This window comes from Microcaecilia unicolor, chromosome 13 (assembly GCF_901765095.1).
Source record: "Microcaecilia unicolor chromosome 13, aMicUni1.1, whole genome shotgun sequence".
Lineage (NCBI taxonomy): Eukaryota > Metazoa > Chordata > Amphibia > Gymnophiona > Siphonopidae > Microcaecilia > Microcaecilia unicolor.
This window is the reverse complement of record NC_044043.1, coordinates 38664491-38682243: the sequence shown is the minus strand read 5'-3', so window position 1 is coordinate 38682243 and position 17753 is coordinate 38664491. Positions and strand designations below refer to the sequence as shown.

Below are 17753 nucleotides of genomic sequence, written 5' to 3'. Positions count from 1 at the left end.
GAAGAAAAAGAAAAAGAGAGCGGTGTTGGATTGGGGGGGGGGGGGTAAAAAGAGAGAGAGAGAGAGAATGGATTTGGGGGTAGAGGGGAGGGAGAAAGAGTTGGACCTGGAGGTGGGAGAAAGGAAGATGCTGATCCTTTAATCAGTGGCATATCCACAGGGGAGGGGAGGGGAGGGGAGGAGAGGGGTGGGGCCCCCTCAAAAAGTGCAGTACATGGCTGGTAGGATAGCTGAAACCCTGCCAGCCAAAGAAATCCACTGCCTGAATCACACCTTCCTCCTCATACTGCCTCAGGAGCAAAGAAGTCAGCGGGGTGCCTCCAGCCACCAATGCTTGCAATCCCCAAGTATGCTCAGTTTTTGCATGACCTGAATATGTTCGAGGAGAGCTGACATCGGCAGCTGGAGGAACACCGCTGACTTTCTCACTCCTGAGGCAGCACAAGGAGGAAGTTGGCCTCTTTGGCAATAGATTTCTTCGACTGGCGGGGATTTGGCATTCCCACCAGCAAAGGTATGATATATAATTTGGAGGGGGGAGGGGGAGGAAATGAGTGTCCTCCCTTCCCCTTCTGTGCCTCTCCTAATGGACTGCAGGCTAAGCCCCTTGATCAACTGCAAGATTAAAATGTTTAACTGCATGTTAAAAATTTTTGATTGAACTGCAGCCCTAGTCCAAACCTTTTTTAAATCCAGCTACACTAACTTTTACCATGTCCTCTGACAAGTTCCACAGCATTGTATGAAAAAAAAATTTCTGCTATTTGTTTTAGAAGTTATTACTATGTAACTTCATGGCATGCCCCCTAATCTTTGTATTTTTTTGAAAGAGTAAACAAACGATTTGTGTTTACCTGGTATCTGGTCAAAGGAAAGAAAGGCAATTAGTGGTGTGCCTCAAGGATCAGTGCTGGGACAATTCTATTCAATATTACTTTGAGCGACATTGCCGAAAGGCTAGAAGGAAAAGTTTGCCTTTTTGCAAGTGATATAAAACTTTATAACAGAGTGGACACGGAGCACAGACTCATAACTTCCTCTGAACTAGATGCACAGTACCATCTTTCACAGGCAGTATATGGAAGTACATTTAAAACAACCTACCTTTCTGTTCCAATATGACTGTTACCACATCTGGATGGTTGTAAGCTATTGCCATGTGTAGAGGACTTTGTAGGTAAGTACTGTCTGCTGAACCTTTGGAAGATGGCAGTGGTTCCAGGGTCTGGATATTAGGATTGGCCCCCTGCTGGAGTAGTTCTGCCGTAAGGTTTGATAAACCATGCCGACAAGCTGTATGCAATGGGGTTTCTCCCTTTAAAAAGAGCAGCATTGAAAACACATGAGGTGAAGAATAGCAGTAAATGTCCCATGGTTATACAGGTCTGTGCCATTGTCTTACGACAGTGGTTCCCAAGTAGATGGGTATCAAAGAAATGGGACTGCTGCCCCCCTCTCTCTAACACCACTCTGACCTATGCGCAGTACAGGCAGTCAGTATGGGGCCTGTGACTTCATGACTATTTACTGAATCTGACCCCTCCTCCTGTGCAGGTTTCCTATTAGACTGGAAACCACTGCAGAGCTGCAGGGTTTGTGAGTCAGTGAAAATTTACAGACTCTGGCTCCTTCTCCTATATGGGCTTCTTACTAGGTGGAAATCAATGCATTGGAGGAGATAAGGGAGGGTACTGGGGGACTTTTTTTTCCATCATCATGTGGGGCCAGATGAATTTTTAAGTGATAAAACGGCGTTATATTGGATACAAATTTAGGAAGCACTGTCTTTCTATGGTACAACCAAAGTGGTTTTACATATTATATATAAGTACTTTCTATGTCCCTAATGGTCTCACAAAATGGGGTCATCTTTGACTCTTCTCTCTCCTTCTCTGCTCATATCCAGCAGACCGCCAAGACCTGTCGTTTCTTTCTTTACAACATCCGTAAAATCCGCCCCTTTCTTTCCGAGCACTCTACCAAAACCCTCATCCACACCCTTGTCACCTCTCGTTTAGACTACTGCAATCTGCTTCTTGCTGGCCTCCCACTTAGTCACCTCTCCCCTCTCCAGTCGGTTCAAAACTCTGCTGCCCGTCTCATCTTCCACCAGGGTCGCTTTACTCATACTACCCCTCTCCTCAAGACCCTTCACTGGCTCCCTATCCGTTTTCGCATCCTGTTCAAACTTCTTCTACTAACCTATAAATGTATTCACTCTGCTGCTCCCCAGTATCTCTCCACACTCGTCCTTCCCTACACCCCTTCCCGTGCACTCCGCTCCATGGATAAATCCTTCTTATCTGTTCCCTTCTCCACTACTGCCAACTCCAGACTTCACGCCTTCTGTCTCGCTGCACCCTACGCCTGGAATAAACTTCCTGAGCCTCTACGTCTTGCCCCATCCTTGGCCACCTTTAAATCTAGACTGAAAACCCACCTCTTTAACATTGCTTTTGACTCGTAACCACTTGTAACCACTCGCCTCCACCTACCCTCCTCTCTTCCTTCCCGTTCACATTAATTGATTTGATTTGCTTACTTTATTTATTTTTTGTCTATTAGATTGTAAGCTCTTTGAGCAGGGACTGTCTTTCTTCTATGTTTGTACAGCGCTGCGTATGCCTTGTAGCGCTATAGAAATGCTAAATAGTAGTAGTAGTAGTAGTAGTGGGGTTTTTTTTCCCTACCTAGGACAACAGATGGTTAGGTGACTTGCCAGGGTCCAGCCATGACAGTTAAGGGTTCTCAATCTGACAAATTCAGAAGGCTAACAATGAGTACGGCCTTTCTTATCAATCAAATGTTTACTGAAGCTATTGCCGCTGTGCGCCCTCTGTTAAAAAAAACATTGCTGTATATGGACCAGGTTGAGAATTTTTGCCCCATTTCTAATCTTTTTATTGCAAAGGTTCTTTTGCAAAGATACTCGAGAAGTTGATGTTGTTTCAGTTGAATGATTTTGTTGACCAGCAGCTGTCATCAGATCCATATCAATTCAGTTTTTGTTCTAAACATAATCCAGAGACCCTTTTGCTTACAATGATTGATGAGATTTGCCTTGGTTTTGCACAGAGTAAGAAATATATGTTGATTTCATTAGATGTGGCGGAAGCATTTTACACTTAGTCATGGATTGTTGCTTGGGCACCTTCGCTCATTTGCTATCACAGGTAAGGTTTTAGCTTGGTTTTGGTCTTGATGGATCAGACTTTTCAACTGGTTCAACGTCCTTCTACTTCTCAATGGACGCCAGTCTCATCTGGTGTGCCGCAGGGTTCTTGCTTGTTGTTGCTGCTGTTTAATTTGTTCATGCTTCCTGTGTGTAAGGTGTCAGCTGGCCTGGGGGTCTGCTACCATCTTTATGCAGACGACTTGCAATTTTAATTCACTGTTCCTCCAGTGGTAGAGGATAGTGTTGAACTGGTGGAGACTTATTTCCGGACAGTGCAAACGTGCATGCACGAAAATGGGTTGTCTTTGAATGTGGCAAAGAGACAGAATTTATGGCTCGCTTGGACTGGCAAGCCATGCTCTTTTTCAGGGTTTCATTTAGATTCCATTTTTAATTTCCAGTGGCAACCTCGATTTGAAGCTTGAGAGTGATTTTGGATACTATGTTAAGGACTTTGCAGAACTCTACAGAACAGCTGCTTAAGGGTGTGAGCCAAGAAGCACATATTACACCTCAGTTGAAGACGTTGCACTGGCTGCCCATAGTGTGGTGCATTCAGTTTAAACTCTTGTTGTTGGTGTTTTGGGCACTTCACGATGATGCTCCGTTGGCCCTGGTTCAAGGCTTACAGAGGTCCTTGAGAACTCAGGATCAGGATTTGTTGGTTGTTCCCTCTTTCTATCAGGTGAGTTTTGGAAGAAATTTGGGTATGTGTTTTTGATGCTGGACCTTGTTTGTGGAATTCTCTTCCTTCTGCAATGTGTCATATTTCCTCCATATATGACGGTGGTGGGGGCGGGGCTGGTGGTTGGGAGGCAGGGCTAGTGCTGGGCAGACTTCTAAGGTCTGTGCCGTGGAAATGGCAGATACTAATCAAGGTCAGGTATACACAAAAAGTAGCACATACGAGTTATCTTGTTGGTCAGACTGGATGGACCGTGCAGGTCTTTCTCTGCCGTCATCTACTATGTTACTATGTATCTCAGTTTAAGAAGCAGTTGAAAACTTTGTTTTGTAAGGCCTTTTTTTTTATGCGAAAGGGTTTAAGAATTATTTGGGCAATGGGTGTTTATATGTCTAATGTGTCATTTTTACAAGTGTTTTTTTTTTTAATCCACTCAGATGGCTGGATGGGTGGGCTATAAATTAATTAATTATTTAAATAAGAAGCCACTTTGAGAACTGAACCCGGTTCCTCTGGTTTTCAGCCCACTGCACTAATCATTAGGCTACTCTTCCACTCCAATAAAGGCACAAATTATTTTCCTGAGTGACATAAATTTCCTGAAACCAAGAAGTGGAACTATTTCATGATAACCACCTCTCTAAAAATATTTGAAAAGAGATAACGATCACTTCTTCTAAGGGGAAATTTGGACTTACCTGTTAAATTTCCTTTTCTTGGGTCCTGCCAGACCAGTCCAAATGAATGGATTACGTCCCCCCTCCAAACCAGCAGATGGAACCACAGAGCTGACTTCACTCCTCCTACAGAGAAGCCTTCAGCTCCTCAGTATTCTATATCAAAGCTAAGACTACTGAAGTCAATTCTTATATTTTGGGTTTCCAATTCACCCTCAAAGCCAAACCTGGTGAAGTCAAAATCATCAGTTCATGGTCACTAACCCAGGAATGAATTCCATATACCAGAGGAACAACTACCTTTAGAGTGGACTACTACATTCTCATTGCTAGCCTTCTGAATGAGTCAGATTGAGAACCCTTGACTGCCAAGGCTGGACTGGTCTAGAAGGACTCGAGGAAAGGAAATTAACAGATATGCCCAAATTTCTCCTTTATTGTCCATGTACAGACCAGTCCAGATGAGTATGATGTACTCGAGCTCTACCCACACCAGGTGGAAGTAAGCCAAAATAGCTCTCAGAACAGTAACACTTAAGGTGTGAAAACTCTAGATATGCATACCCATGCTGAGGCATTTAGAGAACAAAAGAGACATTTAATCAACAGAGGCAAGGACACAGTCCTACCAGTATCCTCTGGAAGACCAGAACAAGAGAGACATTTAGACAACAGAGGCAAGGACACAGTCCTGACAGTAGCCTCTGGAAGACCAAAGTAACTCTGTGCTGGATCTGCCATGCCTGTGGATAGATATATAGTTTTCATGAACATCCTCACTTCTCTACCAGAGGGAAAGAGAGAAATAAAGTATGCTTTAGTGCAAAGTGGCAATAATAATGTGACAAAAATGATAAAGGGGATGGGATGACTTCCCTATGAGTAAAGGCTAAAGCGGCAAGGGCTCTTCAGCTTGGAGAAAAGGCGGCTGAGGAGAGATATGATAGAGGTCTATAAAATAATGAGTGGAGTTGAACGGGTAGATGTGAAGCGTCTGTTCACGCTTTCCAAAAATACTAGGCCTAGGGGACATGCGATGAAGCTACAATGTAGTAAATTTAAAATGAATCAGAGAAAATATTTCTTCACTCAACGTGTAATTAAACTCTGGAATATGTTGCCAGAGAATGTGGTAAAGGCAGTTAGCTTAGCGGAGTTTAAAAAAGGTTTGGACGGCTTCCTAAAGGAAAAGTCCATAGACCGTCATTAAATGAACTTGGGAGAAATCCACTATTTCTGGGATAAGTAGTATAAAATGTTTTGTACATTTTGGGGATCTTGCCGGGTATTTGTAACCTGGATTGGCCACTGTTGGAAAACAGGATGCTGGGCTCGATGGACCTTTGGTCTTTCCCAGTATGGCAATACTTATGTAACCTACGCAACAGCATGCCTCAGAAGAACACCAACCTGGATACCTTCCTCTATGAGCTAGATCCACACTCAGGAGAATACCTGACAGACCAAATCTGGTCAAGCTTCAACCAGATCACGGACAACATAGTTGTACAAATGACCAACAAGCTGTCTACTGCCTACTGTCAACTGGATGTTTGTCCCAACTATTTAATGAAATCTCCCCCTAACCGATTCCACTGGGAACCTGGGCCTACACAACTGGGAGCAGCCCACTCATAGTTGCTACACCATCTACTGGAGCCAGAGAAATACTGAGGAACTGAAGGCAATTCTGGGGAGTGAAGTAAGCTCTGAGTTGTTTTTCTCTGGCTCCATCTGCTGGCAGTGAGGCATAACCTACTCATCTGGACTGGTTTGGCATGGATGATAAGGAAGAGAAAATAGTAGCAGCTTGTTTGTTGCTGTTCACCCTCTATCTAAAAAAGTGTGCTGAAGAAAAATGGCTTTAAATTCCATCCCTCTGAGCTAGTGAACTTCCTCCTCTGGGTACTCAACTCACAAGGAAACTACCACCCACTGGACTATGGCTCAATCTACATTCACTCAAAGATATTTATCGCCTCTTTTTATTCTTATTTTGCTCTGTTGATAACCCAGCCACTGCAGTGACGATCCTTGGTAAGGGAGCTATGTACTGTGAATCTCAACCATAGATAAAGCTGTTATGTGATGGCTCAGATACCTTCCCTGTTTTGCAGTCTCCCCAGTCCCTGCTGGTCAGGTGAGTAATAGCAAGGTGAGAAAAATACAAAACAAAACTAATTCTGTTATGTAATAATCTCTACATACTACACCCTTGACTGACAGTTCTGTTTGCCTTCGTTGTTTTGCCTGTGTTCACTGGGCACTGAGGGTTGTATAATGCACGCTCCCAGGAAAATATATGTAGCACCAAAACATACTGTCCTGTTCTCAAAGGGAGTTGCAACACAGCCAGGCAGCAAAGAATGAATGCCCAGAACAGGAAGGAAGAATGGGGTGTCCTGGAGGATGGAGGAAAGAGTGACAGGGATGGGTTGGGAAGGCTAAGACAAATATCTTCTGGTATACTTTCACCAGAATGTAGCTGATGTAGCAATACGTTTTCTTTTCTTTTAATTTTACCAAAAACGACTGTAAAGTAAATGTTATTGCAGCCATATGTATTACTGTATATTGATCATATCAATGGTGTGACTGATACAGAAACAGACAATTAGTACCAAACCATATCTCTGAAAGATATTACACTAACTCAATGCTTCCTAAAAGCCTCAACCAAATTTCCAAAGATACCTGCTGTGCTTCATAATAATGTCACCTGCAGGGTGAGGCAAAAAAGAAGGAACCCTCTAGAGTTTTCTTTGCTGTTTTCTCATCAACCACTTGGAATTTTAATGTGAATTTTTTCAATTTTATTTCTTGTTACTATCTAAGTTTATGTGCCAAGTGGAACGAGATTCATCTTTAAACACAGCAAAGTGACCACCCAGCAATTTTCGCGTGTTCAAAAATGTTTGCACTGTAAAAACTACCATTATTTGAAAAAAAAAAAAAAAAAGTGACAGACTATTGTCTGGGGAGCAATATTGGAGGCCTATCACAAGCTCCACCCAAAGCGGTACACAATCTCTGAACTCAAGGAAGCACTACAGATGATCTGGGACATCCTGCCAAAAGGGCCTAACGACAAGGCTGTTAAGAATTTCCCAAAGTGACTGAAGGCCTGTGTTAAAGTTGGGGGTGGACACTCTCAGCATTCACAGCAACTATGAAATTCTGACAATTGTATCATATGAATGACATTATTTTACTGTATTTTAGCTTTAACATTTTTGATACACAAAAATGATAGATAGTAACACTAAAATGTCAGAAACATCAACATAGCTTATGATACACACGTACACATTAAGATAATTAGATGTTGGTTAATAGGTAATACTTAAGTATCATAACTATGTAAAATTTCTTGATGAAACTCAAAGTGGTTGTACAGAAAATGGAAAAAAAAACCTCTAGTGTAGTTATTTTTTTTTGCCTCACCTTTTAAGATTCATGAATATTTTAACAACCCTTGTCATCATTCAACAAAAGTGCACGCTAGGATACAAGTACATGTTGCCATTTCTCTCCTACCTACTGCAGTACAGTAAAATTTAATTAATGCACAGTGTCAATATACAAGTTTAAGTAGATGTGTGTGGCACCCTTTTCAAAAGTCCATTTGGCACCATCTTTTCTCCTTACCCATTTGTTTTTATGATTGACTTTTGCCCCATGAGTTGCTAAGAAGAGAGCAGCTGCCTCATTTTCTGCTTCTGCAGCCCTCTGAAGCAAGCAATTTCCTGAAGATAAATCAGAGAAACAGACAAGCATTACAAACACAATTCCAAGCCTTTCAACCAAAGAATCAATGCTACAATTCAATCATCCAACTAGTGCTTAAACATATAGCTAGGTTACTTACCTGTGGTAGGTGTTCTCCGAAGGCAGCGGGATTTGAATTCTCATGCATGGTTGATGTCACGGAGTCTGACTCAGGAGCAGTACACCAGCAACTTTTTCTAGAAATTGGGCTGCTCACCATGCATATGCACCTGTCTCTGCCTTCCGCTGACACATGGGACCTCCTCTAGCTAGAGGAATACAACTCCTTGGGACTACAACTCCTACTGTCTTTGAAGAACACCTGCCACAAGGAAGTAACCTCAAATTTTCCAAGGACATGCAGGACTTTGAATCCTCATGTATGTGACTCCTTTGCTACAGGCTGCTCTGAATAGAAACAGAGAAACCAGAGAACAAATGGTGTCACAACAAGCAGACACCAATATTTTCAGTGTCAACAACCCATTTAAAAAAAAAAAAATGGGGGGGGGGGGGGGGGAAGCAGGCTGCAAATGAAATAGAAAAGGCCTAGGGGGAATGAGGTTGGATTCTAAAGCTTGTATTGAATTTTGGAGGACAGATGGCCAAACCTATAGTTTTGATCTAGGCAGTAGTAGGATGTGAATGTATGGACCAAAGTCCACGCTGCAGCTTTACAATCTCTTCTTTGGAAGCTGACCCCCCTCAAGTGGGCTACAGATGCAGTCATAGCTCTGACACTATGAGTCAACCACGTTCCTCCCTGCTTATTTATATAACATGTGGCCACCTGGCTGTCCATTTGAACCAGGATGACCTTGTTACAGAACCATTCCCTGAAAGCCTTTAGAGCATTCCAATGGCTTTTAACTCTAGAAGTTTATCTGATGAAGCTTCTCCTGAGCAGGGATCAAGGCTGGGTCCCAGGCACTGCAGGCACCATGACGGATTATTCAAGAAGGAAATGGTCCTGTTGCACCAGGAACACCTCTTGAATCCACTGGGAGTGTTCTTTTGGGAGGTCGTCCAGAAAAATAGGCACGGTGAAATCAAATGAATCAACTGTGACAAGAATAGCCCAGCTGTGTACAAAACAAGCCTTAAGTGAGCTCCGTAAAAAAAGAAAGAAAACTTAGAAACCACTGAAAAACCTAACAGACTAATGAGAGAATGCCAAAACCACATGACAGTGACAGGACTTACAAATTTTAAGCTGATATTAAATAAAGAAATGTCGCGGAGACCTCAATGGAAAAGCATCCAATCTGCTCCACAGAAAAAAAAATAGACAGAGGTTTATGAGGCAGTGGCAGGAAGAAGTATGCATGGAAAGTGGTCCAAATGCTTCTAGAAAAAAAGTTGCTGGAGTACATACAGTTCCCATGCAGGGCTCCGTTGGTGATGCCACTCATGTGTGAGAATTCAAAATCCTGCTTGTCCTCAAAGATGTAATAAGGAGAAATTAGGTCTTACCTGATAATTTTCTTTCCATTAGTCCTTTACGCTACTCCAGAACCTGTGGGATAGTTGTGTCCATCAACCAGCAAGCAGAGATAGAGAACTGAAAAACGAGCAGAGAGATGTCTCTCTTGGCATCCAGTCCAGCTCCTCAGTATTTACGAAGACAAGAGGAAAGGATAAACTTAGAATAAACACAACAACCTTATACAGTCTGTGCCAGAGCTGGTGGTGGGAGACGGGGCTGGTGGTTGGGAGGCGGGGATAGTGCTGGGCAAACTTATACGGTCTGTGCCCTGAAGAGGACAGGTACAAATAAAAAGTAGCACATATGAATTTATCTTGTTGGGCAGACTGGATGGACCGTGCAGGTCTTTTTCTGCCGTCATCTACTATGTAACTCGCTAACCTAACACTAACCAGAAGAGCAAACATGCATGGACGTCTCTGATCTCTGGACAACTGATAGAGAACAAGAGATATGCAAGGTGACAGTCGTCATTTGGCCGACCAAACATCTCAGAAAACACGGGCAGGCCTCTGGAACAGTGGGGAGGACTAATGAAAAGGAAATTATCAGGTAAGACCTAATTTCTTCTTCCATTACAGTGTTTCCTACTATTCCAGAACCTATGGGATGTTCAAAAGCAATCCCTAGAGTGGGTGGGATCCTGGTGCCACCACCCTGAGGATCAAAGCCCCAAAACTTGCTATTGAGCATGCCGCAACATCAACCCTGTAGTGCTTGGCAAAGGTATGCAGCGTGGACCACGTTGCCACATTGCAAATATCTGCTAGAGGCAATAAGGTAGTCTACAACCAGGATGTCACTGTACACTTTGTAGAATGAGCCCAGAAGGCCTGAGGAGGCTGCTTCCCCCCAAGCAAATAAGCTGACGTGATAGTCTCCTTCAGCCATTTAGCAATTGTGGGCTTGGAAGCGATGAGACCAAGCCTCTGTTTACCAAAAAGCACAAACAGTGTGTCAAAAAAAATTCATTTGTGCCTTGGTCTAGAGGACTCTAAACACATCGAAAAACTTCAAGCCCCTCTGTCCTCCCTGCAAAAGGATGGAATCTCCACAGATTGGTCGAGATGAAATGCTGATATCACTTCTGGAAGAAACGAAGGAAACGTGCGCAAGGAGACCCTGCCTCCAAAAAGCAAAGAAAGGGATCCTGACAAAAGAGCCCGAAGCGTCAAAACAACAGCCACCAATGCAACAGCAACCAAGAACGCTGCCTTTAGTGTAAGATCTTTCAAGGAAGCCTTCCAGAGTGGCTTAAAAGGACACTTTTTAAAGCCCAAAGGACTAAATTAAGGTTGCACACTGGGCACGGTGTATGGAAGGGAGGCCAAAAGTGGCCCGATCCCCGACTGCAGAAAAAGCCAACTTTGTCCGTTGCTGCCATGTTGTCCAAATAGGAGGACATATAAATAAGCCAGTCATCGAGATAGGGGTGAAGGAAGGCCTCCACCACCACCATAACTTTGGTAAACGTTCTTGGAGCTGTGACGAAATCGAAGGGCAAAGTCTGAACTGGAAGTGATGGCCCAGCACCATAAAATGTAGAAACCTCTGATGCAGTGGCCATATGGGTATATGCAAGTATGCCTCCTTGAGATCAAGGGTGGTGAGAAATTCTCTCATTTGAACACAGGCTATGACTACTCTTTGAGTCTCCATGCGAAAGTGGGACACTTGGAGGCAGCAATTTAGACCTTTGAGATCCAAGACTGGACAAAAGGTGCCTTCCTTGTTCGGACAATGAAGTAGATGTAGTATCTGCCTTGTCCCTGTTCGGCCTGGGGAACTGGAACAATGGCCTGGAATGCCAGCAAGGAATCTACGGTAGCCTGAAGCATGACCATATTGGTTCCCTTTCGATAAGGAGACTGCAAGAGGAGAGAAGCAACCGGGCAGGAGAACTTCAAACTTGTAACCTCCTGGTCTGATATGATTTTGACCCACTCTTCCTGAAACTTAAGAAGACATCTTCCCACCAGTGGAAGAGAGGAATTGACCAGTCTCACTTCACTGCAAAGTTCTGGAGGCATTGGGCACGCTATAGCTGACAGATGAGGACTTCCTGTCTGTATGAAAGGAAGACTGGCATGCCTGAAAGCGGGATTTCTGAATATATTGCTGACAACCAGGCCGGTACCATCTGCAGTCTCAAAATCAAGATCTACAGCCCCCTGAAGACGGACGACCAAAGGCTTTTGGCTTATCCTCCGGCAACCGCTGTGGCTTAGTTTTCCCCAGTTATTTCACCAAGTTACTGAAATCTTCTCCAAATAACCACTTGCCCTGAAACGGCAGTTTAACTAGACATGAGTTTGATGCTGCATCCGCTGCTCAATGCCAGAGTTGCCGACATGCTGTGACAACCAAAGACATACTTTGGGTTATAATCCGTAACATGTCAGAAATAGCATCTGCCAAGTCGGCGTCATGGTGCCCATCTTGTGCTGCCAGCTGCTGCCAGCACTTAAGGCACGCTCTTGCCATGAATGAAATGCACACTGTTGTTTGAAGGCCCAAATAGGCCACTTCAAAGGCTTGTTTCAGTGAGCTTCCTAGCTTCCTATCCTGTAGGTCTTTTAGAGCAACGCCTCCTTCCACTAGCAAGGTGGTCTTCTTAGTCACCACTGTAACCAGGGAGTCCACCCTGGGAAGCTGCAATTTATCTTTCTACTCTGGAACTAATGGCTAGAGGCGAGCCATGGCTCTTCCCACTCTCAGTCCAACATCCAGTGAGACCCATTCTGCTGTAATCAGGTCCTGAATGTCTGGATGCATCTGGAAGGCCTTAGAAGGACCACTAAGCCCCCTCATGGTTGATGAAGATGGAACTCTTGCTGCTGACCTTTTTATTTGGAAAAGCTTACGCTCAAATCCCACCTATCATCTCTTACTTCTGAACTGTGTCTGTCAAGGCATCATATTGATCACCACTTCTCTTTCTCTTTTTCCCTTCTTTGCTATTACCCTTTCTTTCCTACACTTCTAAGAAATTGATTGTTTGTTTGCTGAATTGATGTATGTTTTTACAAACTGTTGTAAGCCACATTGAGTCTGCCCGTGGGTGGGAAATTGTGGGATATAAATGCTATAAATAAATAAATGCTCCTTAATGAAAATTACCATCAGTGCCTCAGAAATAAGAGTATGAAACACCTCTTATGGAACACCCTTAGTACTTTTGGATCATCCCCCCTTCTCAGAAGGGAGCTCTCCCCACTCAAATGGCTCTATCAATAATGTTTCCTCTGAATAGACTGAGATCACATCAGATAAGGAGGGAGAAGCACAGATAGCCTCATCTGCCCACTCCTGGAGGTCTAAATGAGATCTCTTAGGAGCTGGAGGGGCAGTGGGACAAGAAACTGAAGCACCTTTAAGCAACTCTGACTGTCCCTGCTTCAATAAATAGGCCTGGTGTAAAAGCAATATAAACTCCAGAGAAAACAAAGATCCCAATGCAGCTGAATGCTCTGTCAGGCCCTGAGGTTGTAAAATGGCTGCTGTGTTCCATGACTGATCAGCCAGAGTCTGTTTCTCACTGTCAGTTGGCCCCGACAAAATAGCATTTGTTCCTGTGCTCTCCTGCATCAAACTGAGCACCGGCCCTGGCGGAGAGCCCAAAGACGTACTATCGCTAAATCCTCCATGCCCCGTGGGATTCCCAGCTTGCACTCACTGCAATGTCCCACAGTGGGACCACCATTTAACTGTCTCTGCGGGAATTGCCTTTCATTCCGACAGTCACCAGCACGGAACATGTCCTAATCAGTGAGTCTGGATCCCACCCCTGCACCAAGTAGAACTTGCAGCCCTCCAAGAAGTTCTGAGTCAAACTTTAGTTGGACTTACCTCTGCTGGCTGCTCCTCGAAGCGCACAGAGTCCACTACAGATAAGAAAGGCTTAGGACTGATACTCTGTCCCATGCTCTCCAGCAAACCTCTTTTTTTTTTTTTTAAAGGTTGTTGTGCATGAAAAAAAGAGCGCCACAGGAAATGGGGAAAGGGAGGGAAGATATAAATTTGTGGGGAAGAAATAAATTCGTGGGGCACCAGAGACAGGGATCTGAAGATCTCCAGATATGTCTCTGCAGACTCAAGCCACCCGCAAAGCTCAATGGGACTAGGAGCAAATCGCTAAAAACAGAGGCTGAAGCCCATAGATGACTGGGTTGATGAGTCCTTTGATTAGCGCCGACAAAGGAGCGTCAATGCTCTTGGACCTGGAAACAACTTCATCACTCAAAAATCATTTAACCACCATATGCCCAAAGGACTGGAGGAGTGATTCAGGAGTGTATGCTGAAACTGAAGTGGTTTACAGCTGAACCCGTGTCGGCGGTGCTACTCCTAAACCCTTAAGAGTTATCAGCTTGGAGTTTTTGGCTCCCGTGGAGGTTGCATTGAATGTCATCTGGAGGGTGCTCCAGGACCTGACGGTGGTAGAGAATGACTTTGCTTCAGATATAGTCTTGTTAATGAGCCACATGGATAATCTAATCGAATCCTTTGAGAATATACAGCAAATGAAGTTCTACTGAAGTAGGAAATGGTTAAGATTTGAAAATGATAAAAGACCAGAAAAAATTTGAACAAAATGAATATTGTTGCAGATTATTAATATTGAGATTGTTGTTTTCCCAGAATTCCGGGTATGACTCCTAATGTTTTTTTTCCTCTGAAATGATTCCTCTTAATATATTAATTCAAAAGGAATGAAGCCTGTGAAACTGGGATTACTTTAATCAGCGGGAATTGGATTGGAGATTCAAGGGTTTGTATTGTTAAACAATTTCTGGTTTTAAAAGGGAAAAAAAATGAAATCAGGTGTATTACTTTCACTAATATAGTGAATGATACATACCTGTAGCAGGTGTTCTCCGAGGACAGCAGGCTGATTGTTCTCATGACTGGGTGACGTCCGCAGCAGCCCCCACCAACCGGAAGAAGCTTCGCGGGCGGTCCGCACGCAGGGCACGCCCACCGCGCATGCGCGGCCGTCTTCCCGCCCGTGCGCGACCGTTCCTGCTCAGTTGAATGACAAGCAAAAAATGAAAACGCAACTCCAAAGGGGAGATGGGAGGGTAGGTGAGAACAATCAGCCTGCTGTCCTCGGAGAACACCTGCTACAGGTATGTATCATTCACTTTCTCCGAGGACAAGCAGGCTGCTTGTTCTCACGACTGGGGTATCCCTAGCTGTCAGGCTCACTCAAAACAAGAACCCAGGAACAAGAACAACGGCGAGGATACAACAGAAATTGACCTACGAAGAACAACTAACTGAGAGTGCAGCCTGACCAGAATAAATGCGGGTCCTGGAGGGTGGAGTTGGATTTACACCCCAAACAGATTCTGCAGCACCGACTGCCCGAACAGACTGTCGCGTCGGGTATCCTGCTGGAGGCAGTAATGTGATGTGAATGTGTGGACAGATGACCACGTCGCAGCCTTGCAAATCTCTTCAATAGTGGCTGACTTCAAGTGGGCCACTGACGCTGCCATGGCTCTAACACTATGAGCCGTGACATGACCCTCAAGAGCCAGCCCAGCCTGGGCGTAAGTGAAGGAAATGCAATCTGCTAGCCAATTGGAGATGGTGCGTTTCCTGACAGCGACCCCTAGCCTGTTAGGGTCGAAAGAAATAAACAATTGGGCGGACTGTCTGTGGGGCTGTGTCCGCTCCAAGTAGAAGGCCAATGCTCTCTTGCAGTCCAAAGTGTGCAACTGACGTTCAGCAGGGCGGGTATGCGGCCTGGGGAAGAATGTTGGCAAGACAATTGACTGGTTAAGATGGAACTCCGACACCACCTTCGGCAGGAACTTTGGGTGGGTGCGGAGCACTACTCTGTTGTGATGAAATTTGGTATATGGAGCATGAGCTACTAGGGCTTGAAGCTCACTGACCCTACGAGCTGAAGTAACTGCCACCAAGAAAATGACCTTCCAGGTCAAGTACTTCAGATGGCAGGTATTCAGTGGCTCAAAAGGAGGTTTCATCAGCTGGGTGAGGACGACGTTCAGATCCCATGACACTGTAGGAGGCTTGATAGGGGGCTTTGACAAAAGCAAGCCTCTCATGAATCGAACGACTAAAGGCTCTCCAGAGATGGCTTTACCTTCCACACGATAATGGTAAGCACTAATCGCACTAAGGTGATTCCTTACTGAGTTGGTCTTGAGGCCAGACTCTGATAAGTGCAGAAGGTATTCAAGCAGGTTCTGTGCAGGGCAAGAACGAGGTTCTATGGCCTTGCTCTCACACCAAACGACAAACCTCCTCCACTTGAAAAAGTAACTCTTTTTAGTGGAATCCTTCTTAGAGGCAAGCAAGACACGGGAGACACCCTCAGACAGACCCAACGCAGTGAAGTCTACGCCCTCAACATCCAGGCCGTGAGAGCCAGGGACTGAAGGTTGGGGTGCAGCAACGCTCCGTCGTTCTGCGAGATGAGAGTCGGAAAACACTCCAATCTCCACGGTTCTTCTGAGGACAACTCCAGAAGAAGAGGGAACCAGATCTGACGGGGCCAAAAGGGCGCTATCAGAATCATGGTGCCGTGGTCTTGCTTGAGCTTCAGTAAGGTCTTCCCCACCAAAGGTATGGGAGGATAAGCATACAGGAGGCCGGTCCCCCAATGGAGGAGAAAGGCATCCGACGCTAGCCTGTCGTGTGCCTGTAGTCTGGAACAGAACAGAGGCAGCTTGTGGTTGGTCTGAGAGGCGAAAAGGTCCACCGAGGGGGTGCCCCACTCTCAGAAGATCTTGCGTACCACTCTGGAATGAAGCGACCACTCGTGCGGTTGCATGACTCTGCTCAGTCTGTCGGCCAGACTGTTGTTTACACCTGCCAGGTATGTCCAAATCTCCTGGACCGGATGGTATTCATCCTAGAGTACTGATAGAGCTGAAAAACGAGCTTGCGGAGCTACTGCTAGTGATATGCAACTTATCCTTAAAATCGAGCGTGGTACCGGAAGATTGGAAGGTGGCCAATGTAACGCCCATTTTTAAAAAAGGCTCCAGGGGAGATCCTGGAAATTATAGACCGGTGAGTCTGACGTCGGTGCCTGGGAAAATGGTAGAGGCTATTATTAAAAACAAAATTACAGAGCACATCCAAGGACATGGATTACTGAGACCAAGTCAGCATGGCTTTTGTGTGGGGAAATCTTGTCTGACCAATTTACTTCAATTCTTTGAAGGAGTGAACAAACATGTGGACAAAGGGGAGTCGGTTGATATTGTGTATCTGGAGTTTCAAAAGGCGTTTGACAAGGTACCTCATGAAAGGCTACAGAGGAAATTGGAGGGTCATGGGATAGGAGGAAATGTCCTATTGTGGATTAAAAACTGGTTGAAGGATAGGAAACAGAGAGTGGGGTTAAATGGGCAGTATTCACAATGGAGAAGGGTAGTTAGTGGGGTTCCTCAGGGGTCCGTGCTAGGACCGCTGCTTTTTAATATATTTATAAATGATTTAGAGATGGGAGTAACTAGCGAGGTAATTAAATTTGCTGATGACACAAAGTTATTCAAAGTCGTTAAATCACGACAGGATTGTGAAAAATTACAAGAGGACCTTACGAGACTGGGAGACTGGGCGGCTAAATGGCAGATGATGTTTAATGTGAGCAAGTGCAAGGTGATGCATGTGGGAAAAAAGAACCCGAATTATAGCTACGTCATGCAAGGTTCCACGTTAGGAGTTACGGACCAAGAAAGGGATCTGGGTGTCGTCGTCGATAACACACTGAAACCTTCTGCTCAGTGCGCTGCTGCGGCTAAGAAAGCGAATAGAATGCTGGGTATTATTAGGAAAGGTATGGAAAACAGGTGTGAGGATGTTATAATGCCGTTGTATCGCTCCATGGTGCGACCGCACCTTGAGTATTGTGTTCAATTCTGGTCGCCGCATCTCAAGAAAGATATAGTAGAATTGGAAAAGGTGCAGCGAAGGGCGACT

The 17753-nt window shown here is 44.8% G+C and overlaps 1 protein-coding gene across 2 annotated transcripts in view; it reads right to left on the bottom strand.

The window, feature by feature from the left end:
- The window catches only part of ANKFY1 (ankyrin repeat and FYVE domain containing 1), a 138792-nt gene that overhangs the window by 49080 nt on the left and 71959 nt on the right, over positions 1–17753 (bottom strand). For both annotated transcript variants that reach the window (XM_030222266.1, XM_030222267.1), the window contains exons 11-12: positions 8186–8283; positions 1105–1315 (exon numbers count right to left, since the gene is read on the bottom strand). In XM_030222266.1, coding sequence (XP_030078126.1) covers positions 1105–1315; positions 8186–8283 — 309 coding nt within the window. The remainder of the gene's footprint in view (positions 1–1104; positions 1316–8185; positions 8284–17753) is intronic.